General features: G+C 37.8%; 2 protein-coding genes across 4 annotated transcripts in view; one reads left to right on the top strand and one right to left on the bottom strand.

Annotated features, from left to right (window-relative positions):
• CROT (carnitine O-octanoyltransferase) overlaps positions 1-3,000 on the top strand; it is a 56,068-nt gene extending 53,068 nt beyond the window's left edge. Inside the window, exon 16 of the mRNA XM_011961774.1 lies at positions 1,733-3,000. Coding sequence (XP_011817164.1) covers positions 1,733-1,853 — 121 coding nt within the window. The 3' untranslated portion in view covers positions 1,854-3,000. The remainder of the gene's footprint in view (positions 1-1,732) is intronic.
• Positions 3,001-5,237: 2,237 nt separating this feature from the next.
• ABCB4 (ATP-binding cassette, sub-family B (MDR/TAP), member 4) overlaps positions 5,238-22,762 on the bottom strand; it is a 68,622-nt gene continuing 51,097 nt past the window's right edge. The window contains exons 20-27 of one of the 3 annotated variants that reach the window (XM_011961771.1): positions 22,225-22,428; positions 18,575-18,675; positions 16,840-16,980; positions 14,172-14,328; positions 12,976-13,173; positions 11,215-11,421; positions 6,333-6,479; positions 5,238-5,495 (exon numbers count right to left, since the gene is read on the bottom strand). In XM_011961771.1, the coding sequence (XP_011817161.1) occupies positions 5,289-5,495; positions 6,333-6,479; positions 11,215-11,421; positions 12,976-13,173; positions 14,172-14,328; positions 16,840-16,980; positions 18,575-18,675; positions 22,225-22,428 (1,362 nt within the window). In that variant the 3' untranslated portion in view covers positions 5,238-5,288. Of the gene's footprint in view, positions 5,496-6,332; positions 6,480-11,214; positions 11,443-12,975; positions 13,174-14,171; positions 14,329-16,839; positions 16,981-18,574; positions 18,676-22,224; positions 22,429-22,762 lie in introns of all 3 variants that reach the window. The other 2 variants (XM_011961770.1, XM_011961772.1) reach the window with 2 other exon arrangements.

The following is a 22,762-nucleotide window of genomic DNA, read 5'->3' as shown; positions in this document are numbered from 1 at the left end:
ATAATGTATGTAGATTGTATATTTACACTGTAAATATTTGTGTCCTTTTTTGTGAATTTTGTTCTTATTATTTCAAGCAGTTTGCAATGCCTTTAAGTATGCTTTGCGATATTTTGATGATTGTATAATTTCCAGTCTTAGGATTCCTATGATTTATCTAACTGCTTCTCTACTATTTTGTTTTTCCATCATTACAAATAATGTATAAGGTTATAAATGTATCCTTTCTCATTTCATCACACCATTGCCAACTCTAGTTATTATAAAATTCTTTAGGCCAGGCATGGTGGCTCATGCCTGTAATCCCAGCACTTTGGGAGGCCAAGGTGGGTGGATCACTTGAGGCCAGGAGTTGAAGACCAGTCTGGCCAACATGGTGAAACCCCATCTCTACTAAAAATACAAAAATTAGCTGGGGTGGTGGCACACAACTGTAGTCCAAGTTACTTGGGAACCTGAGGTACGAGAATTGCTTCACACTGGGAGATGGAGGTTGCAGTGAGCTGAGATCATGCCACTGCACTCCAGCCTGGGCAACAGAGCGAGAGTCTTTCTCAAAAGAAAGTCTTTACCCATTTGATAGGCAAAAAATAACATAAATTACTTGTTTACCTATGAAGTAAAACTTTTTTTATTGTCTTTGGCATTGTGTTCCTTTCATGAATTGTCTATACATGTAGGAAAGGCTGTTCTTTATAATTTAGAAAGATAACTGAAATTGTTTTAAAAAATTGACACTTGAATAAGAACAGTTCATCTGTGGAGAGAAACATGTTTAGATGCTGCTAAGTATCTGGGAATTCCATGCCCGGTGTAGCTGGAGAATGATTCTTGATCATGAATCACTAGGTGAAAACAAGGCAGGACTTCCTAAAGGTTTCTGTATTATCTTTTTGCAAATATAATCCACTCAGACATTGGTTTCATAATTATATACTGGGCCACAGCATATTCTTATTTTTATTTCTTTTTGTTTAATTTAAAGCACATGTTGAAGACATAATTTACTCTTTTTTTAAGTGATGTGAAAATTGCGTAGTTTTCCAGAAGCATTACATTGCACATTTTAATTTTGAGCCTAATTCATATTTTGCTATGGAAACTTCTCTCTGTAAAATGGAAGACTAGCTCTAAGTCAGGCTTCTCTCCTATTTATTTCAGCTTCCCAGGACCACTTTTTACACTTGCCAGATCTGGGATTTCCTATTAGGAGTATCTCAAGAAAGATGGTAGAAGGCATGACTTGATCCCAAGAGTTTCTCTTTTTGACTTTTCTAGAAATAGCCTTTCTCACCTATTATCCTTCTCTCCCGTTTTTTTTTCAAACTTTCTTCAAGTACTATACTCTTTAAAAACAGTTTAAATTTCATTAAAAACTGTAGCATGAATTTATATTCCAACTCATTCCAGTAGCACTTTAGAAGGATTTTCTAGGAAGGAGGTTTTTTGTTCTGTTTTAAACGTAGTAAGACCTAGCTTCAGAGCACTCTAGGGCTCTAGCTAATTTGTTCCCCTTTGTCCCTAGGCTCTAGTCATCTAATGAATGAGGTGTTCCTTAGCATTATCTACACATATGGCTTTACCTTCAGTTGTGTCAGGTTACATTTACCTAATGTCAGCAAGACTTCACATTTCATGTATGAATATCCAGATGAAATAAAGTCCTGGTTGTATTCACCATCACTATTTGGAGCCTTTTGTGTAATCATTAATCATTATTTATGCTTCACAGGTTTGTTGTGGCCTGTTCAGCCTGGAAATCCTGTCCCGAGACTGATGCCGAAAAGCTAGTTCAGCTGACTTTTTGTGCTTTTTATGATATGATACAGCTGATGAACACTACTCATCTTTAGAGATGAATCATCTATTAAGCACTTACCAAAACATATCATTAAACTGGGTGCTGGGAGTGAGTTGGTAATATGAGATGGGAAGGAATGTTGACTTGCTAACATTCCTTTAACAAGTTAAGAAAACTTGTTAAATGTAGAAATTAGTGGAATCATGCTCTCTAAATTTATTCTGCCATAGAAAGTAGAAATATTTTTAACCTCCTCTGATGCAACAGCAATGCAAATTATGACATAGTGAATATAGAACTATGCAGTATTTAAGCCTCAACAATCCAAATCTATAAATTTTAACAATGCAAGTCTTACTCTAATTTTTAAGTATTTTTGTTGGTACTTACATGGGTTATAAATCCTCTCTCTAGACATCAGTGTAGAGTCCATCTGTCAAGCACTTTAATGTTTTTAGCTACCAAAGGGTATGAATTAACATTATTTTATGCTAATTTCCCTGAAATCAATGCCTTCTATGTTCACCACAGGGTTACAAGCCTGTTATGTTTGATGGGAAAGACCACTACAATTTAATGGTGATCTAAAATAACTCTTTTGGGCTGGGTGCAGTGGCTCATGCCTATAATCTTAGCACTTTGGGAGGCCGAGGTGGGAATATTGCTTGAAGCTAGGAGTTTGAGACCAGCCTGGGCAACAGGGTAAGGTCCTGTCTCTACAAGATCAAAAAACTAGTGGGGTATGATAGTGCATGTGTGCCTGTAGACCAAGCTACTTGAAGGCTGAGACAGGAGGATCAGTTGAGCCCAGGAGGTTGAGGCTGCAGTGAGCTGTGATGGTGCCCTTATGCTATAGCCTGGGCAAGAGAGTGAGACCCTGTCTCAAAAAGAAAAAAAAGAAAAATAACTGTTTTGAACAGACAAATTAGGTAGTAGATGGAGATGTATACCCTCTGTCACACACACATAAAACTGTAACAAAATTCATTGTGGTGTATTATAATTAGTTTTGTGAACATAAAAATAAAGCACTTATATTTAAACTTGTTACAGTGATTTTTAAAGGACTAATGTTAAATCAGATTATCAGAATTTTTTTCCTCCTCGCTGTTCAGTTTTGTAGTTTTTACTCTCAAAAAAATGAAACTGCCAAAATTATATAGCTTTGTATGTTTGAATAAATGATTCATTCCTGTTTGCTTTTCTCGTGCTTTTTGACCTCGGTTATATATTGCTGTGTAATTAACCATCCAAAACTTAGTGTCTTGTATCCGTTTATTGTTTCTCATGTCAATTGATTGATAATAGCTAGACACTTCTTCTGCTGGTCTTGCCTGTGTTTATTTATACAGCTATAATCATCAGGCAGCCAGGACTGAGGCTGGAAGGTTTAAGATCACCTCACCCACTATCTGCAAATTTGGTGGCTGGGACTCTCTCGCCTGACATGGTCTCTCGTCATCCAGTATTCAAAATTGAGCTTCCTTACTTGGTAGTGAGAGTGTTCTGAGAGGTGAAGGTCCCTTGAGGCCTAGGCCCTGAAGTCACATGCCATCACTTGGCTGCATTTTGTTGATTAAACCAAGTCACAAGGGAAGTCCAGATTTAAGGAGTGGGGAAAAAGTAATCTCTTAATAAGAGAAAGTCACTTTGTAAAAAAGTGGGCAGAGAGGGCATGATTATTGGGCACTATAGCAATCTGCCAGACATTTTAATATATATAAAGATTACATCATACTCAGTGTACTGATTCTATACATCCCTTTTAAAAAACACATATGTTCTGAATTTGGTAAGACTGGTTTATTACTAACAGTTAAGCCCTTTACACTGTGCCAGCCTCTGTCCTGAAAAGCACCAGTACTGTTCCTCTGTGAAAACATTCAGAGTTGGCTTCTGTGACATTTGATACATTTCTTCATGGTTGGTATAGAAAAGGAAGATGAGATCTGAACTAAGAACCTTTTCCCTCACTCTAGTGCAGGGTTGTAAACTAGACAGCAAGGCATTTAGAATCATTTGGTTGGTTTTTAAATACAGGTTAAGAATCCCAAATCTGAACACCAGAAATTCTCCAAAATCCAAAACATTTTGAGTGCTGACATAAGGAAATGCTCACTGGAACATTTAGGATTTCTGGACTTGGGCTGCTCAGCCAGTGAGTATAATGCAAATATTCTGACATATGAAACACTTCTGATCCCAAGCATTTTAGATAAGAATACTCAACCTATAATGTGTAATGAGTGGGGTATTTTGGAAACTGCATCACCTGCACAGAAACCCCCTCTCAGTCATACCTCACCACTTTTCCTAGCTTGCCTGACGTGAATAATCATCGAGTGCATTTTAAAAAACATTCCTGGGTCTCAACCCAGACCTACTGAATCTATTATTTTGTCTAGGAATAGATGCCCCGTGATTCTGACCAGGCAAGTTTGGGAATCATTATAGAGAAACAGGTTGAATACTACTTTGGGTCACTGCAGTAATATACTTTTTGCCTCACTTTTGTCTTGGTTAATCTGAAATTTGATCCACTCACACAGTGGTCACATTTGAAAAATTCTTTGGTAATATGGTTTATTACAGTTAGAAGAACTTTGGATAATTTACTGAATTTAACAACCTGATACGACACTAAGAACTAATTTGTTGCAGAAAATTGTGGAGAAAACAAAGGGAAAACATACGGAAACATTTCAGTGTGGTTAGCTACCAGGGGTTGTCTAGAATATTTTTGGCTTTCCATTAAACATACCTTTCCTTGTAGGAAAAACGGATTTTCTGGGAAAAGTAGTATATTTATAAAAGAGGACACAGTTGCTATAGAAACTCAGCATGTATCGTCGATGTTTGATGTTTCAAATTATATTGATAATTGTACATTTTAAATTAACGAGTTTAAAACTTTAAAGAAATACTTAATGACAGGGCTCTTTCTTGCTTAATGGAACTGATACGTGCTTTCAGAGTTAGCTAGATAGGGGCAATTTCATTTTCTCTTGGTCTTGGATGATAAAGCTGGAAATTCATTCATTTAAAAAACTTTGATTCCATAAAAGAATTATTTAGAAAATTACCAAGAGAGATGAGGCTATTAAACAATTTATTTTTCTTTTGTACTTGGGAAAATTATTCCCAAACTATCCTGTCTACCCAACCCATTCAGGACCATAAGACCATTTTCCTATGTCTGTGGCTTCTATATTTCTACACCTGTACTTTTATCTTGAATTTTGTTCTTTTTCTGGATGTTTCTAATAACTTAGGGAGAGCCAGCCTGTTGTTTTAATACTTCAAGACAGGTGTCACTTCTAACTCTCAAATTTCAAATGCCGTAATAAACCCCAAATTGGATCTTCTAAATTGATTTAGAATGAGATATACTTATGTTTTATGATGACAAACTAGAAACTTCTTTTACAAGTCAGATAAAATTGTAGAATAATTTGAATTTATTTTTAAAATATACTGTAGCAAAAGTTCATAAGTTCTGTGTCCCAGCCTGGACACTGACCATTGAAAAATAGATGCCTTTCTGTGCCAGCAGCTGCTGATGTGTGCCGTGCTCCTTGACTCTGCCATTCTGAAACACCACTATTAAGTCTGCATTCTGGATGGTGGACAGGCGGTGAGCAATCACAATGCAGGTGCGGCCTTCTCTGGCTTTGTCCAGGGCTTCTTGGACAACCTATTGATAAATCAGACAGACACCTTATCACAAAAATTGTATAAATTAGTTTTAACATTCAAGTAAATTTGAAAATGTTACCATTCTAATAAACTTAATTTCTAATCTCTTAGAATCTTTGAACTTTATGCACGTGTATTTTGTATAATCAACATTTAATCTACATAGTTATGTTCTGCTTTTTAAATATAACACAAATGGGTTCCCATGCTGTAAAAAAATTCGTTAAGTATTTAAATTTTCTAATCTTTTGTTTAACTAGTTCCCTTTTGAGTATTTTCCAGTTTTTCATTCCTAATGTGCTAAAAATGTAATTTGTGCAGCTTTTTTCTTTTGAATGCTTTGTTTATAAAATATATAATCATTTTAGAAAATTTGGAATAAAGTATTCCATTACTTCAAAATAACCACTATCGGCCAGGCAAGGTGGCTCACGCCTGTAATCCCAGCACTTTGGGAGGCCGAGGCAGGCGGATCACAAGGTCAGGATTCGAGACCAGCCTGGCCAACATAATGAAACCCTACCTCTACTAAAAATACAAAAATTAGCCGGGCATAGTGGCAGGCACCTGTAGTCCCAGCTACTTGGGAGGCTGAGGCAAGAGAATCGCTTGAACCCGGGAGGCAGAGGTTTCAGTGAGCCAGATTGCGCCACTGCACTACAGCCTAGGCAACAGAGCAAGACCCTGTCTCAAAAAAATAAAAATTAAAAAAAACTCACTATCTAAAGTTCCATGCTTTCCCTCCTGTGCTTGTGTGTGTTTTTTTCATGGTTGACAACAAAATCCCTTCTATTTCATAAATTGAATAGGACATAAGTTGGGAGGCTACACACACCTTTTCACTTTCAGTATCCAGAGCCGATGTAGCTTCATCCAACAGGAGGATTTGAGGTTGTCTGATGAGGGCTCGGGCAATAGCAATCCTCTGTTTTTGACCTCCTGAGAGCTGAGTCCCCTTATCTCCCACTCTTGTTTCATATTTCTGCAAGTTAACCAAGTTATAAAGATGTTTAATGAACTGTTGCTTAACAGTTGACAGTTCTATTTATAAGAAAAACATTTAGAGTCAATAACAGTTTCTATAACCTTTCAACTTAACAAAGTGTTTATTTTTAAAATCAAACGAGAAAACTAGTGACTTTAATTCTCAATGGTATTCTACAATAGAAAGTTGAGCAAATTTTCGAGTTCCTACTGTTAATCCGATGTCACTGGAGTCCTATAAAGGTTAAATACGAATACTTTCAAAGTCTTTTTTTAATTTCAAATGTTCATATGATCCATGTAGATACTAGTGTATTCTTTCAAACTTATTTATTCCCTTAAATATTTACTGAGCACATGCTATGCTATGAACTGTGAAAAATATGAAAATGAATTCAGCTTTGTTTCTGCCCTAAAGGAATTTATAATCTACAGAGAAAAACTATACATATAAATCATTCAATGTAAGGTCAAGTAAGGACTAAATTACAACGATGCATTGCTTAATGACTGAGATATGTTCTGAAAACTGCATTAGGCAATGTTATTGTTGTACAAACATTGTAGAGTATTTACACAAACCTAGACGGTATCACATACTATATACACTTAGGCAATGTGGTATGGCCAATTGCTCCTAGGTTACAAACCTATACAGCATGTAACTGTACTGAATACTGGCAGTTGTAACACAATGGTAAGTATTTGTGTATCTAAACATAGAAAAGGAACAGTAAAAATACAGTGTAAAAGATTAAAAAATGGTACACCTGTATAGGGCACTTACCATGAATGGAGCTTGCAGGACTGGAGGTTGCCTGGGTGAGTCAGTAAGTGACTGGTGAGTGAATGTGAGGGCCTTACTGTATACTACTGTAGACTTTATGAACACTGTACACTTAGGCTACACTAAATTTTATAATTTTTAACAACAAATTAACAGCTTACTTTGACTTTTTACTTTATAAATTTTTAAATAATAATAATTATTATTATTTTAGAGATCGGGTTTTGTTCTTTCACCCAGGCCAGAGTGCCGTGGTGTGATGATAGCTCACTGCAACCTTGGACTCTGGGGCTCAAGCAATCCCTCTCAAGTAGCTGAGACTACAAGAGTGTGCCACCAAGCCTGGCTAATTTTGTTTTTGTTTTTGTTTTTGTAGAAACTAGATCTCCCTATGTTGCCCAGGCTGGGCTTGCCTCAAGTAATCCTCTCATCTCAGCCTCCCAAAGTGCTAAGACTACAGGCATGAACTTTTAAATTTGTCAAACCTTTGGACTCTTTTGTAATAACACTTAGCTTAAAAACACATTGATTGTACAGTTTTACAAAGATTCTTTCTTTATGTCCTTATTCTATAAGTTTTCCATCTAAAATTTTTTATGGCTGGGCACGCTGGTTCATGCCTATAATCCAGCACTTTGGGAGGCTGAGGCAAGTGAATCACTTGAAGTCAGGCGTTCGAGACCAGCCTGGGCAACATGGTGAAACCCTGTCTCTACCAAAAATACAAAAAATTAGCTGGGCGTGGTGGCGTGCACCTGTCCCAGCTACTCTGGAGGCTGACATGGGAGGATCACTTGAGCCCAGGAGGCAGAGGTTGCGGTGAGCCATGATCATCCCACTGTACTCCAGCCTAGGCAACAGAGCAGATGTCTCAAAAAAATTAATTTTTTATTTTTTACTTTTCACACTTTTATGTTATAAACTAAGATACAAACATACATTAGCCTAGGTCTATGCAAGATCAAGATAATCAATATCACTGTCTTCTACCTCTATGTTTTGTCCCACTGGAAGGCCTTCAGGAGCAATAATACACACAGAGCTGCCATAATCTCCTACAATAGTAATGCCTGCCTAATGGAATACCTCCTGAAGGACCTGCCTAAGGCTATCTTATAATTAACTTTCTTTAAAATAGGAGGAGTATAGTCTAACAACAAATAGTATAATGGATACATGAACCAATAAGTCATTTGTTGTCATTATCAAGTATTATGCACTGTACATAGTAGTATGTGCTATAGTCTTATACAACTGGCAGTGCAGTGGCTTTGTTATGCCAGCATCACCACAAACACATGAATTTTGTGTTGCACTATGATATTATAACAGATATGTCACTAGGCAATAGGAATTTTTCAGCTCCATTATAATCTTATGGGAACCACTGTGGTATATGCAGTCTGTCGTTGACCAAAATGTTATGTAACACATGACTGTAGTAGTATACACAGCACACTATGAAAGACCAGAAGAGGGAGACAGAAGATGTTGTGGAGACAGGGTGGAAGGAGAAAAAAAAGGGGAAATAAATGAAAGAAACCTTTTTAGAGAAGTTTGGGGAGCTTGATTTTGAGATAACATTCTAGGCTGAGAAAGAACATGAATAGAGAGGTAAATTGAGTCAGTTCAGTTTGCAGGGCTTATGCAGTGATGTATATCATGTGAATTAATTTCCTAAAGTCTAGTGGTCACTTATATTCAGAGCTGAAGCTGTAAATTTTTCTATTCACAATCAAATCCAATATTTGATTCAGGTCAATGCCTGTGCATTAAAGGTTGGTAAGACTAACCAAAATGAAAGGTTTTTAAAATTTTATTTGTGGGTGTGAGTGATTTCTAACTATAGCAGAAACTAAAAGCAAAAATAATTAAGCTCTACGTCAGTGTAACCCAGTGGAACCTCAAATGCTGGAAGAATGCCATAAAATGAATTGTCCCTACCATCACTTTTAGGGACCTCAAGCCATCCTTCTGGGGCTACACATATTTAAAGTGGACTCAAAATGGTCATGGACTGAAATTTAAAATGTAAAGCTATGAAACTTTTAGAAAAAAAATGCAGAAAATATTTTGGGCCTAGGGCTAGGCAATGAGTTCTTAGACTTGACACTGAAAGCATAATCCATACAAGGAAGAATTGATAAATTGGACCTCATCAAAAGTAAAACTTTTGCTCTGCAAAAGATCCTCTTATAGGATGAATAAACAAGCTACAGACTGGGAGAAAACATTTACAAACTACATATCCAACAGTAATTACAATATGTTAAAAAAAAAAAAAAAAGAAAGAAAAACTTCCCAAAACTCAGCAGTAAAAGAAAAATATCCAATTAGAATATGGGCAAACAACATGGAGACATTTCACCAAAGAGGATATATAGATGGCAAATAAGCATATAAAAAACTATGTTCCACATCATTTGCCATTGGGAAATGCGTATTAAAGCCACAGTGATGTATCACTACACTCCTATCAGAGTGGTAAAAATAAAAACTAATGACAACAGTAAATGCTGGCAAAGATTCAGAGAAACTGCATTACTTAGACATTGCTGGTAGGAATGTAAAATGGGATGGCCACTCTGGAAAACAGTTGAGCAATGGCTTATAAACTAAACATGAAATTGCCATACTGCTCCACAACTCCACTCCTGGGTCTTTATCCCAAAGCAATAAAAACTTGAATTCATACAGAAACCTGTATACAAGTATTTATAGCAGCTTTATTTGCAATAGCCAGAAACAGGAAATAACCTAGCTATCCTTCAACAGGTGAGTGGTTAAACTGTGGTACCTCCATACTGTGGAATACTATTCAGTAATAAAAAGCAATGCCTATGAATACACACAACTTCAGGGAATTAGCTGAATGACAAAAGATAATCCCAAAAGTTTACATACTGTATATATTTTTATAAAACATTTTTAAAATATAAAATTATTCAAACAGAGAACAGATTGGTGTTTGCCAGAGTTTGGGAGGAGTGAGGGTGGGAGGAAGGGATGTATGCATGGCTCTAAAAGGGCAATATGAGGGATCTTTATGGAGATGGGAATGTTCTGTATCTTTGTTTTTTTTTTTTGTTTTGAGACAGAGTCTCACTCTGTCGCCCAGGCTGGAGTGCAATGGTGTGATCTCGGCTCACTGCAACCTCTGTCTCTCAGGTTCAAGTAATTCTCCTGCCTCAGCCTCCTGAGTAGCTGCAACTACAGGCGCCTGCCAGCATGCCTGGTTAATTTTTGTGTTTTTAGTAGAGACAGGGTTTCACCATGTTGGCCAGGATGGTCTCGATCTCCTGTCCTCGTGATCCACCCACCTTGGCCTCTCAAAGCGCTGGGATTACAGGTGTGAGGCACCGCGCCAGTGTTCTGTATCTTAATTAGTGGATCTATGAATCCACATCTGCAATACAGCTGCACAGAACTAAATCCTTATGCAAATGAATGCAAGTAAAACAAGGGAAGTCTGAATAAGGTCGGTGGAGTGTATCAATGTCAGTATCCTGCTTGTGACACTATACCAGTTTTGCAAGAGATTGTCATTGGCAGAAACTAGGTAAAGGGTACATAAGATCTCTGTATTCCTTACGACTACATGTAAATCTATAATTATCTCAAAATAAAAACTATAATTGTTTTAAAAGTACCATAGGGCTAAATCAAACATGACTGTAGTCTAAATGCAGCCCTCAATCACCAGTCTGCAACCTGAAGTATGGTGGTTTTCAGCTTCTCACTCCATTTGTATGAGGTAGGCATGATGTATTCCCATTTACAAGTAAGGAAGCTTGGTATCCTGAAGTCAAGTGCCTTGTCCAAGTTGTTAATGTTAGTAAATCAACATATTTTGTTACAAGATTTTGTTGGCATAACTTTGGTAATTGTTTGGGGGATAAAAAATAGTCTCTTCTGATTTCAGCTAAGAAGTTACCCGTTAACTTACATGGGGTAATGTCTCAATGAAAGGATGTATGTTGGCAGCTTTGGCTGCACTCACAATTTCATCCTGTGATACAACCCGGCTGTTGTCTCCATAGGCAATATTCTCGGCAATGCTGCAGTCAAATAGGATGGGCTCCTGAGACACGATTCCGAGTTGAGCTCTGAGCCACTGGACATTGAGTTTCTTTGCTTCTTGACCATCGAGAAGCTGAAAACCAAAGTCCACAAACTATAAGGAGGGTTTAAAAAAGAAAAAAACTAAAAAGTTACTACATTGTCCATTTGGAGGATTGTTGCATGAGGGCATCAGCAGCTGCAAAACAACAACCCTCCAAGACTTATACTGTTGAGGCCAGCATGGCCAATGTGATGATTTTTATGGTGATTAAGCCATCCCTATCTTGGTCTAACTGGCAAAATGGTAGCACATTTGAACCTCTTTTTTCACACTTCGCTTTGTCCTTGTCTGCCCTCCTCCAGCCATCTGTGTCCTACTCTGCCTTAAAGAAGCCTGCATCAAGGTGTCCCACTCAGGTCTGCTGTCCCCAGAATAATTGTAACCCTTCAACTTGACTTGATTTCCCCCTCCCCCACACACACCAGTGAAAAAGCTGATCAGACGCATGGCCCCCAGATTCCAAAAGTTGGTTGACTCTGGTCCTACCTCTACCTCTCTTTTCCCTGAAAACTACTAGGCTTAACTCTCCCCCACCTCTCTGATAGCACTAAGGACAAGAATCCAATGGAAAATGGACAAGTTACAAAGGGCAGTGTCTTTGGGAGATTTATTTTTGCTGGCAGTGATGGTTTTGTTTTTGTTTTACTTGCTATAGGCAGGAGGCATGGTGCTCCTAGGGAAGTGTTGTAATACGTACTTGAAAATACAGCCTTCTGTAAGGTAAAGGTTACAGGCAAAGGACTAGACACAAGCCTAGCTAGTCTTGATCTCAGTAAAGAAAAAAATTCCCACCATAGTATCAGCACTTCACATTTACGGAGTTTTGGTGAGCTGGTTTGCCTATGTTACCTGCAGAATAGTTATAATAGCAAAGCATAAGATTTCCAGAGAGAAACAACTAAATTAGGCTTAACAAGGCTGATTTAGCTTAACAACTATTAATAAAAGAACTTAAACAAGGCTTAACACTTTGGTGACTGCCTAATGGGGACAGGCTCCCAGGGCTTGGTCATGGGTGCCGTCCCAAGGTTATGGCAGATGCAAGCATTATCGGTAAGAGTTGGTCTTCACTCAAGGAAGAGAGCCAGGGGGCTACATGCTAGAAAATCAATGACAAAAGCCAAATATGAAAGAGCTGGAGGTTGAGGATTAAAGTCAAAGTTCGAGAGCCTAGAATTCAAGATAAGAGAAGGTGGCAAAACTGAAAGCGGTGGGGAGGCAATAAGCAGGTAGCACCTTGTTTTGGAAGTCAACTTTGAATTTGGGCAGGAGTTTGTGGTTCACCTTTATAAGCCAGTAAGTCAGTGTTTTCTTAGAAAAATCAGGCTGACCGGAAAGGTCCATGGCAGGGTAAAAATTAACTTTATATTCAGTATTTTCTGAACTAGACTGAATTCTAGACATTCTGTCCTATTGTCCCCATATATTTCTTGGATATGGTGCCAGTTTGGGGTTTATAGAATGTGGTCATTGTATCAAACAGGATTCTGGGTCTACATTTGTCTAGTATTTTCCATTATGACAATATTGGTTGGGCCAATTAAAATATAGCCTTCAATCAAGTTACTAAGGAAATGCGCTCACCACTGTCCCCGCCAAGGGGTCGTAGAACCGCTCCAGGAGCTGGACCACGGTGCTCTTCCCACAGCCACTGCTGCCCACCAGGGCCAGTGTCTGGCCTTTCTTCACCTCCAGGCTCAGCCCCTGAAGCACTGGCACGTTTGGTCGGGTGGGATAGTTGAACACGACTTCATTAAATGTTATATTTCCTTCAAATTTATCCTGAATAAATGTTTAAATGTTGCTATTATAATTGGACTGATAATTATTGGAATAAGAAATATTATTTCAAGGAAACTTTACCAAAGACTATAGTAGAGAAACATGAAATTCATATTTGGTATAGTTCTGGTGCCAGTTAATATTGATAGCAAGTTATTATGATGTGAAATGAAGGTGAGAGATAGGGGTACAGGTGAGATTAGACAAAAAGTCATTACCATGAGTTGTTATCTAATTCAGTTTCTGATTTCTTTAAGATATTGATTTAGCTTTCCCAACTGCTGATTCTGAAGCTGGAATCAAGCCAGTGTCCAAAAGGCTCTAAAGACTTGGAAATTTAGCAACAGTTTCTAACTAAAGTTTCAGTGGACAGCCCTGATGGCAAACCCTGGCAGTTTCTTAAGTTCACTTTCTTTATCTCACTTACTGGACACAGCAATTTTATCAGAACATGAAATACCTGGGAAAGTCCTGGAAAGACTGTGTAAGTCCCAGTCTCTTTACCTGCACAGCTGCTTGTATATGACAGTGTGTAGCATCTTGTGTCATACAAAGAACACTCAGATGTGAGTTTAAGTTACCTTTGTAGATAATAAAGCATAGGATTATTACTCTCATTGTGAATGAACTGCCTTCTTACCAATTATACTTAACCATTATAAAAAGTGACAAAAGTCAAACTGCTAATTGCGTTAACATGGCAGAATTATACCTTTATGTAGAAATGACTAAATTTTTGTGGAAACTATTCAGTTCTAATATATCTGGTTTTCCTTTTTTTTTTTATTTTGATGTGCTAAAACTTCAGGATCCTTGAACCACCTATGAAGTTTTTAAATGCCAGTCAAGTTGCCCAAATATTAGCTATATAAATATTACAAATTAAATTAAACACATGTTGGTGTAATCATCACAAACTTATCCTGTAGCTATAATCTAGCAGACAGCAAGCGTTAGGGAAAAATTGATCAAGCATCATCAGGCATCAGAGAACTTACAGGCTTCAGCCCCTCTTCACTGTAGTTGTCAATCAAAGGTTGTCTTTCAAACAGCATGAATAAGTGGGCTGCAGACAGCTTAGCTTTAGCATAGTCTGGAGCAAATGAACTGGCATGTCCTAGGGCCACTGCACCAAACACAATTGCAGAAAACACCCTAGACAGAAGGAGAGAAATTCAAAAATTAGATTATATAATTAACTCCATGATGTTTGAAAGTCTAAAGGCATAGAGCTTACCAATATTTTTCCTCTTTACTCCTTAATCATCCCCTTTCTCCACGACATACATTTCCATAAAATTCTAGTAACAAGATAAATCTAGGAGAGGGGCAAGATCCACTTCGTGAGGGTTTGCCTTTTCTCGACTTGCTTTCTGACTTCCCTTTGCATAGGAGCCCCTAATTTCTTAGGACTACTGTGACTTTCCAAAGGTTTTTACTTTCAAGAAGAGGCTTATAACTGAATCTGATTTGTGAGCTCAGCTAATTTTAGTTGCTGGTTATACTCTTTTTAGAGTTGAGGGAATTGAAGCACAAAGTGTGTAAGGGCCTTGATCAGTTCCAAGTAAGCTTTTTCTAATAAAGCTCCGGCCCTGACTGACTTCCAGTTTGTGGTTTCTTCTATACTACCACACAAATGATAATCATCATCACTGTAAATAATTTTTGTTAGGGAAAATAAGCCTTTACTAGAAATAGCTTTTTGTTTACAATTAAATTAACTATGCTATCAGTTATTATGCTTAGTACCTGGGTTTGATGACCACCAAGCCCCCACGACATGAGTTTGCCTGTATTAACAAACCTGCATATGTACCTCTGAACCTAAAATAAAAGTTAAAATAACTATTGACAGCACTCTGGAAAAAAAAGGTTACCTTAAACTAAAGTTCTATTTTCTAATTATATGCTCTTTAAAGGATGGATATTGATTATGACAACTTTTAGGAAGGGCTAAAGATCCTGAGATCTACAACTTCACAAAATAATTTACTTTTGATACTAGCACCATCCCAGAGAAAGGAGTGGGAGTTCTCTAGTAATAATAGAGAACTTTAAGTTTTTACCTCCCAAACTTCTCAAGCTAAGACATTAAAAATGGGTTTTTAGTACCTAGGGGCTGGGATGAGAGGTATAGTAAGGCTTTCCTTTAAATATGATGAAAAGGTTAGTCGCCAAAAACTAAGTTTTAAAATAGTGATGAACAACCCACATGTGGCTGCATAGCTTCCCTGTACTGCCTGTTATTTAGTTTTAGCATGAAAGAGTAAAAAGCTGTCTTCTAGGTTTCCATAATTTAACATTTCAATGATTTTAAAAAAGAAAGGAAGCAGGATTAATGTAACTTTCCAACGGTTTTCACTTTCAGAAACATTCTCAATATTTTTAATACAATAGTTGTACTCTAAGTTGTAATCCCCAGCTGCTAGTTCCATTTGTCCCCCAAAATCACTCCTCACTTTTTACCCATCTCTACCTTCTATCTCCCTACTCCATGTCGGGGGATTCCAACTGTCATGAACAGAATCAAAAGGTTTTCTGGTCCTCTGGTTTCACAGGGTTTGGCCAATGGAAGGCACAGCAGAGGATAGGGAGGCTGGAAGGGAGTGAGGCCAGGGTATGTGTTTCTTTGGCTTCTTTCCTGTCAGATTGCTTGTGCAGTTGCTGTCCCTCCATCAAAGACCACAGAAAGCACCTATGCTGAGTTCTGGCAATCTTTCCCTCCTCTTGCCTTTAGGCTTAGGGTGGTAGCAGTTTCTAGCTGGGTATTGCTGGGGTGTTAACTTCCTTCTTGGGTACTGCTTACCTTAACACTTCCCAGGCCTTTGTAAATAGACCCTTTAGCAAACTCATCAATTAACCCATTTGCTGTGCCATTTGTTTCCTGCTGGGATCCTGATTATACAGATACATTTTTTCATGGTAATTTTAATTTTGGATGAAAAAAAAAATACCAGCTCTTATACACTTTTGCTTTTTTGTCTTGACCCTGTTTCAAAAATGGCCATTCACCACTGCTTTAAAATCATCCCAGCACAGCAGAAACATACTAAATGATCTTAAAAAGAGTGGCTTCCCTCTTTCAAGCCTAGATTGCAACCTAATGGAATGTACTGAGTACATTATGAAAAGAAGGCATCAAACAGACCAGTAGTTTGCCTTGGAAACCAAGGAAAAAGGAGAAGCTGAGAGGCAAATGTTGGCAGGGCCATCTCATCTCAGGCCTGGTTCAGGAGAGAGTGCCTTTGCCAGACTTCTATCAAGTATTCCCATCTCGCTTTCCAGGCCATGTTTTGGTTGTAGATAATAGTAAGCTATATAACCCTGTTTTGAGTCCATGGTCACCAGCAACTTTCTAATTATGATTTTTTCTGCCTATATTCCATAATGAGAAAATTTGCATCATCCTGACCAGGGTTACATGTACAACTAAAACTGTGCTTTCTGATCATTTTCATAAGCTTAAATGTAGTCCACAAAATGAAACTGCACTTAGAGTATTAACAAGATCAGATCTCTGTGCCTGCCAGGATGGAAACTGTGGTAAATTTAAATCCCTGACCTCATCTTTGGACACAGGAGTCATTTTTTTCCTACTCTAAACTTTTGCATAAACCTACTAAAACCTTATTATAGAATAATCTTAATATTTTTAAAACTACTTACAGAATAACATCTCTGAAGCGCATATGTCCATTCACAATGAGATACGCACCAAATCGAAAACAACCGGCATAGGAAAAATACATAAATGCTTGTGAGATACTAAAAGTAATTCCATAGATGTGTGCCTTCTGCACGGAATTCCTGAAAAGCAAATCAGTATACTCTTAACCATCTCTTCAGCCTCCCTTAGCGCTGTGTAGTGGAAAGAGCATGGCTTCTAAGTCTGGCCGACTGGGTTTAAGTTCCACCTCCAGTTATATTAGTTTGGGTAAATGATAACTTCTCTAAACATTTATACAATGGAAATAATCACTGTAATGCAGAATTGTTTTGACAATTAAAAACCATATAAATGTCTAGCTCAGTGCCTAGTTCATAGTGGTTCCTCAAATGATAACTGTTATTACATATTAATATCTGATGACTCCAATGTTCAACTACTATTATGTAAGCATAGCTGTTGTTTCAAAAATGCCTAAAACGTCAGGATCTGAATTTAAGTTTGAATCATCTGAATGTGATTTACTACTATTATGTTGTTTCCTGTAACTAGTTGTACTCTGTTAGGTTAAAATTCATGTTTCAGATTCACGAAAGTTGAGTCCCTGAAGTTTACATAGATATACACCAGAAGTCCTTTCCCAAGCTAGATCCTTCCAGCCCCTGTATATAATTTATTTTGTACAGTTTCCAATTTGACCTCATGCTATACTTTATTGGCCTCTGAATCCTCCAAAAGAACTATAATTGAGTTACTCTCAAATATGAGGGCATTTTTGGCAAAAGGAAAAATTCAAAGTGTCACTAATTTGGATGGTTTCACTTACGTGCTGTGAACATGGTGTTACAAAACTTAACTGAGCAATTTGTGATGCTATTGAATCTTTAAATTATAACCAAGTTCACAATTAGCTTCAGCTTTCTATTCTTCCTTAACCCTCCTTGAAGTTCAAAATAGGTTATCATTAATGGTGCATACATGTTTATATGTCCAACATCAAATAGACACAAATATGTAGCTGCATGTTCTTTAGTGTCATATGAAGTGTGCATAACTGAGGAGATGGCATAAATTCAGACTTTTGAAGATATCTGTTCAAATTTGCAAGTGTTCAGAACTACTGTTCCAGTCTGCAAAACTGTAATCTAAGTTGTGTTCAACTTTGTTTGTGTTAAAACATACTCATTTACAAAATCAGGCTGCGGTGGAAATGAGTGGCAAATGGTGCCATTAGGAGTTTCTTGAATTGCTCAACTATAAACCACTGAAATAGACTGTGTTTCTTTATCTTCAGAGTAGGTTGGATCTGGTCTTCATTCAGAGAACAAATGAAATACTTTCCTCTGGAACATACCCAATAGCAAGTCTCACTTTTGGTTCAGTCTACACACTGCAAAGGAAGATTTGAGCAATTCCTTAAAGGAATGTTTGTCCTGAGTCACCCAGATAGGTTATTTCTGTTGCCTGCACTGATGACCAAAGACTGTGCAATTCTCTATATCTTTTACCTCTTGGAGACCTATTCTTATTGTTTGCGTAAGATGTAAAAAATATAATTCTGTGTCCTACTCACATCAAAAAGTTACTTATTTTCAGTGATAGAATTATTGAAAAAAGGTCACCCTTATAGTCATATCATTGTTTGGAGCAGCAGAGCTTTTATTATCTTTTCGGGATAATAATTCAGCCTTAGGAAAGCACTAGGTTCTTGGCAGGAATCATATAGTTCATTACCTGTAAGGTCCGTACAATTTTTCAACATACATTGATTCAAATTTTCTTTCCTGGGTCAAAGACACAACTGTCCTAATATTTTCTATTGCCTCTGTTGCAATCTGTAACACAGAATAGACCTTCATTAAAAGTGGTGATTTTACTTCTGAAATAATGAAAAATAAGCCCTAGGGCTCTGTCAAAAGCACCCTGAAGAGTATTTTGATAGGCTTTAATTTCCTTTACATTAAAAACAAAAGGTATAATATGTTCAAGACTAGCTTTATGACAAAAGTGGTACTTCTGGCTCTGCTAAGTATGGTAGGCAAGTCTTTGTATGCCCAGGAAGGCTGATCGGCTTAGGGCAAGAACTGTGACCTGGGAACCAAGGGTCTGGTTCTATTCCCAGCCTGCCACCAGACAGTTACATGACTGGCCTTAGTCACAACCCCTCTGTGGCCTGACTTTCTTCGCAGGGCAGAGTCCTAGAAGAAAGGATTAGGCTGTGATTTCTAAGGGCCTATTGGAGCTGCCAATTATTTCCTCCCTGAGTATAACTTCTTATAATAGCTGTCCACTCACAATGGGAAGCAGATCCCAATTATAAACAACATGAGCATGCTTTAAATCCGTGATTAAATCAGAGGCAGACATCTGACTAATCTGGGTCAATCAGATTTGGTTTCCTGGCCCTGGATACAAGTTTGAACTGCGAGGCCCTGTGGCTTCAGAGGCTGATGTCACATTGGGTATGTGTAAGAAGCTGGTCTGAATATATAGCATCTGAGGAATGGAATAGGTATATAGGAAGACTCAGATATTAGAGCCTGTGGCTCTAAGAGCCAGTTAAACACAAACTGCCTGTATTTCCTGTACTTCGAAGTGTATTTATATCAAATCGCTTTTACCCAAACCAGCCAGAGAAGTTTTCTGATTCTTATAGCCAAACGACCCTTGACAAATGTTCATTGTCTGCGACTTAGCTATTTAGTCTAAATCATAGTTCTGTAGTTGAGTCATCTAAACCATCAGCACACAGAGCATAAGATCTTAATTTTAGGCTTTTAACAGCTTTATGACTTTTTTACCTCAGTTCTTAGCTTCTGTAATGAGCTAAAAGGAAGATATTTGATGCTTGAGACTGAATAACCACAGATTTTTCATTTGTAATAAAGATAGATAGCTATTATGAGAATAGAGAAAAATTACTGAGCTTTTACTATGTCCAAATATTACCTCATTCACCAATATGATCTCATTTAGCGTCACAACCCTGAAAGGTAAATAGTATTCCTATTTACACAGATGAGAGAACCGAGGCACAGGGAAGTTAACTGAATTGCCTTAAGTTCTAAAGTTAATAAGTAGCAAAGCAAGAATTCCAACCCAGGCTATCTGATGAGGAGTCCACGTTCCTAAGCCATTATGCTATTCTGCTACTCCTGCTGTGTAATTTACACAAGGAGAAACCAGTTAATGACTTGACACTTCTCTTGACATTCTAGTCATGAGTCAACTGCTTTGCGGGTTAGCTCAGGCACAGAGGGCCCTTAATCTCAGTGACCAGACAGGGCCTGGATCAAGACGGTTATGAGGCAGTCTTCCCTCCCCACTCCCTGCCCAGCAACCAACACCCTCACTACCAAGCCCTTTTTGGAAAATTGGGATGGGAATACCTCAAACTCTGTTGTCCTTTAACAATGATGAAACTGTACCCAGGTAAATGAGAGCATTTCTTTTTAAATAAACAGTGATTTAGGGTTTTTCTAGAACCTTCTTTCCGACTCTCACTCTCAATCAAGTGCTGACTGAGTAAACAATATTGAACTATTGATACTAACATTTAAAAATTTTTTAATCTTTCGTATTTTTAAAAGCCCTAGTAGGTCAAAGTAGCTCCAAAAAAAAAAATCAAACTGGCCAGTGTGAGTTATTCAATCTCTGATCCCTAGGATAACAGGGTTTTAGCTGGAAGGAACTTGGGACAGTATCTGGTACAGTTTCTCATTTTACTAAAGTGGAACGTGAGGACCAGAGAAGTTGGGCATCTTCTCCAGCCTCACACACTGTGAGTAGCAAGACCAAGGCTACTAACGCAAGATTTTGTTTTGTTTCAATACTGCTCAATTCTACCTGCTCTACTCTGACAAAATTCTAACAATTAATGGAGTTAAGACTATTAACTAGATTCAAGATGTTTTCTACCATGTTAACTTGTCTAAGAAAAGTTTATTTTCATTCCATCCAACTGACCATTCTCCCATATGAAATGTGGAAAGAAGCAGGATTGAGGGACAGGGGAGGAAACAGAGCTACACAGTGTTTCTTCAGCAGTTAGTTGAGACACTCAGAAGTAAAGGAAATGGTGCCCTAAAGTACCCACAGTCAGCAGCCAAGAGAATCTTCAAGAACTCTGGACACCCAGGGGTTCCCAACTCCTGGGAACCACATATTGTCCTAGCAAGCTCCAAGTCCTGGAGAGGATGCAGGATGAAAATGAGGAGAGTGCATTCTGATGGAAATCTGGAGATACTATTATACCTAACACTGCACACAGCAGCAGCTGATGCCGGTTACAAGAGGACAGGAAAGGATTTCATCAGACATAACTGGTTTAGTGGAAACACGGTTGGTCCAAATGTTAATCTTCCCCCTTAATATGGCACCTCTGCAGCTAGTCACTCACCCAATCTCTGATGCCTTCTTCCCTATAGAGATACTGCCTGTTCCATTTCTCATAACTAGTGAAGGTCAGTTGCAGTAATGTTCGTAAAAGGGCTTTGTAAAGTGCAATGCTATAAAAACTATATCACAATTTATATTTATCATCTGCTTCACTTCCTCATGTTTCAATAAAGGATAATAATTACATAAATCAGACTAAAATGTTCATGGGTATAATCTACATTTGAATATTTAAGTGCATGTACATGTAAATAAAATGTTTATGTGTAGATTTAGACACACTTAAACACATATAAAGAGACCATATAGTAGAGATAAGAACTTTGAAACTAGACCTGAACTTAAATCCCAGCCAAATCTCTAACTTCTGTTTGAATCTCAGGTTCTGCATTTCTGAGATTGGGATAACAATAGTGCCTGCCTTATAGGATTATTGTGAAGATGTAATAGATTGGTGCATATAAATATGTAGCACAATAACTGGCACATAGTAAGGCTCAAGTAAATGTTAAGCCCAATTGCCATTATAGTGAGAACCACAAAATTGAGGCATTACTGCCATCTGGTGGCTGCCACCTTAATTATAGAAATCACAGCCAAGAAGTAGAGGATCTCTTAAATACCAGCACATGTCTGACCCTGAACAATTCACTTACAGTCTTCTGCATGAAGGTTTCTGAAACAGGGATGACACTTGTCCAAACAGTAGCATTGGGATATGAAGTAAAATGAAATGCACTTTGAATATTCAGAAGTTCTTTATCATAACTATGTTAACTGCTTTCTATAAGCTGAAAGTTTTATGTTAATCACCTTATATTTAAGTTCTAGACATTAATACAGTAAAATATTTCATATACAATTGACAATTATTAGTTGTAGTGAGCACATTTAATTATTACAGCCTGCATATCATGATAAATAATTCAAATAAAACACATGTCTAAAAACAACACTTACACTAATTGAAACCTTATTTGACCTACCTTTCCAGCAGCTTCCAGTTCTTTTTTATCTCTTTTGGCATTTCCAGCCAACAATTTCATTTCAACAATTCCTGATACAGCAATAATTGGAACAACTGCTAATAGCAATAGGGTTAACTGCCAACCGTAGATAAATGATATGATAATACCAGTTCCAAGGTTAGCTATATTCTGTGCAATTAAAGCCAACCTAGTTCCTGTGGCCTGGAAGAGAAAAAGCACAGAGAAACTGTAGTTTTAAGCTCCAATGCATGTGCTCCAGCCTTAGCCTCTTGGTCAGAATGATGAGTGGGTTCTGTGCCTGAGCTACATTGGCTTACTTTCATTACAATAAACCCACGACACCTGTGCTTAACTCATGAGGCTCTGCAGACTTTTCTTCATTGTGCCTTTACACTCTCATTCCTCTCCTGCCCACCCGAACCAACATTCTAGAACCAAGTAATCAACTTCGCTTTGTGGATGGGCACTGGGGATGCATGTATTTTTTCATAGCTGCAATGTTCAAAGAGGAAACTAACTCCAATGTACCTGGGTA

The sequence above is a fragment of the Colobus angolensis genome, unplaced genomic scaffold (assembly GCF_000951035.1).
Source record: "Colobus angolensis palliatus isolate OR3802 unplaced genomic scaffold, Cang.pa_1.0 Scaffold569, whole genome shotgun sequence".
In the NCBI taxonomy this organism is placed as follows: Eukaryota; Metazoa; Chordata; class Mammalia; order Primates; family Cercopithecidae; genus Colobus; species Colobus angolensis.
This window is presented reverse-complemented; position numbering and strand designations above follow the sequence as displayed.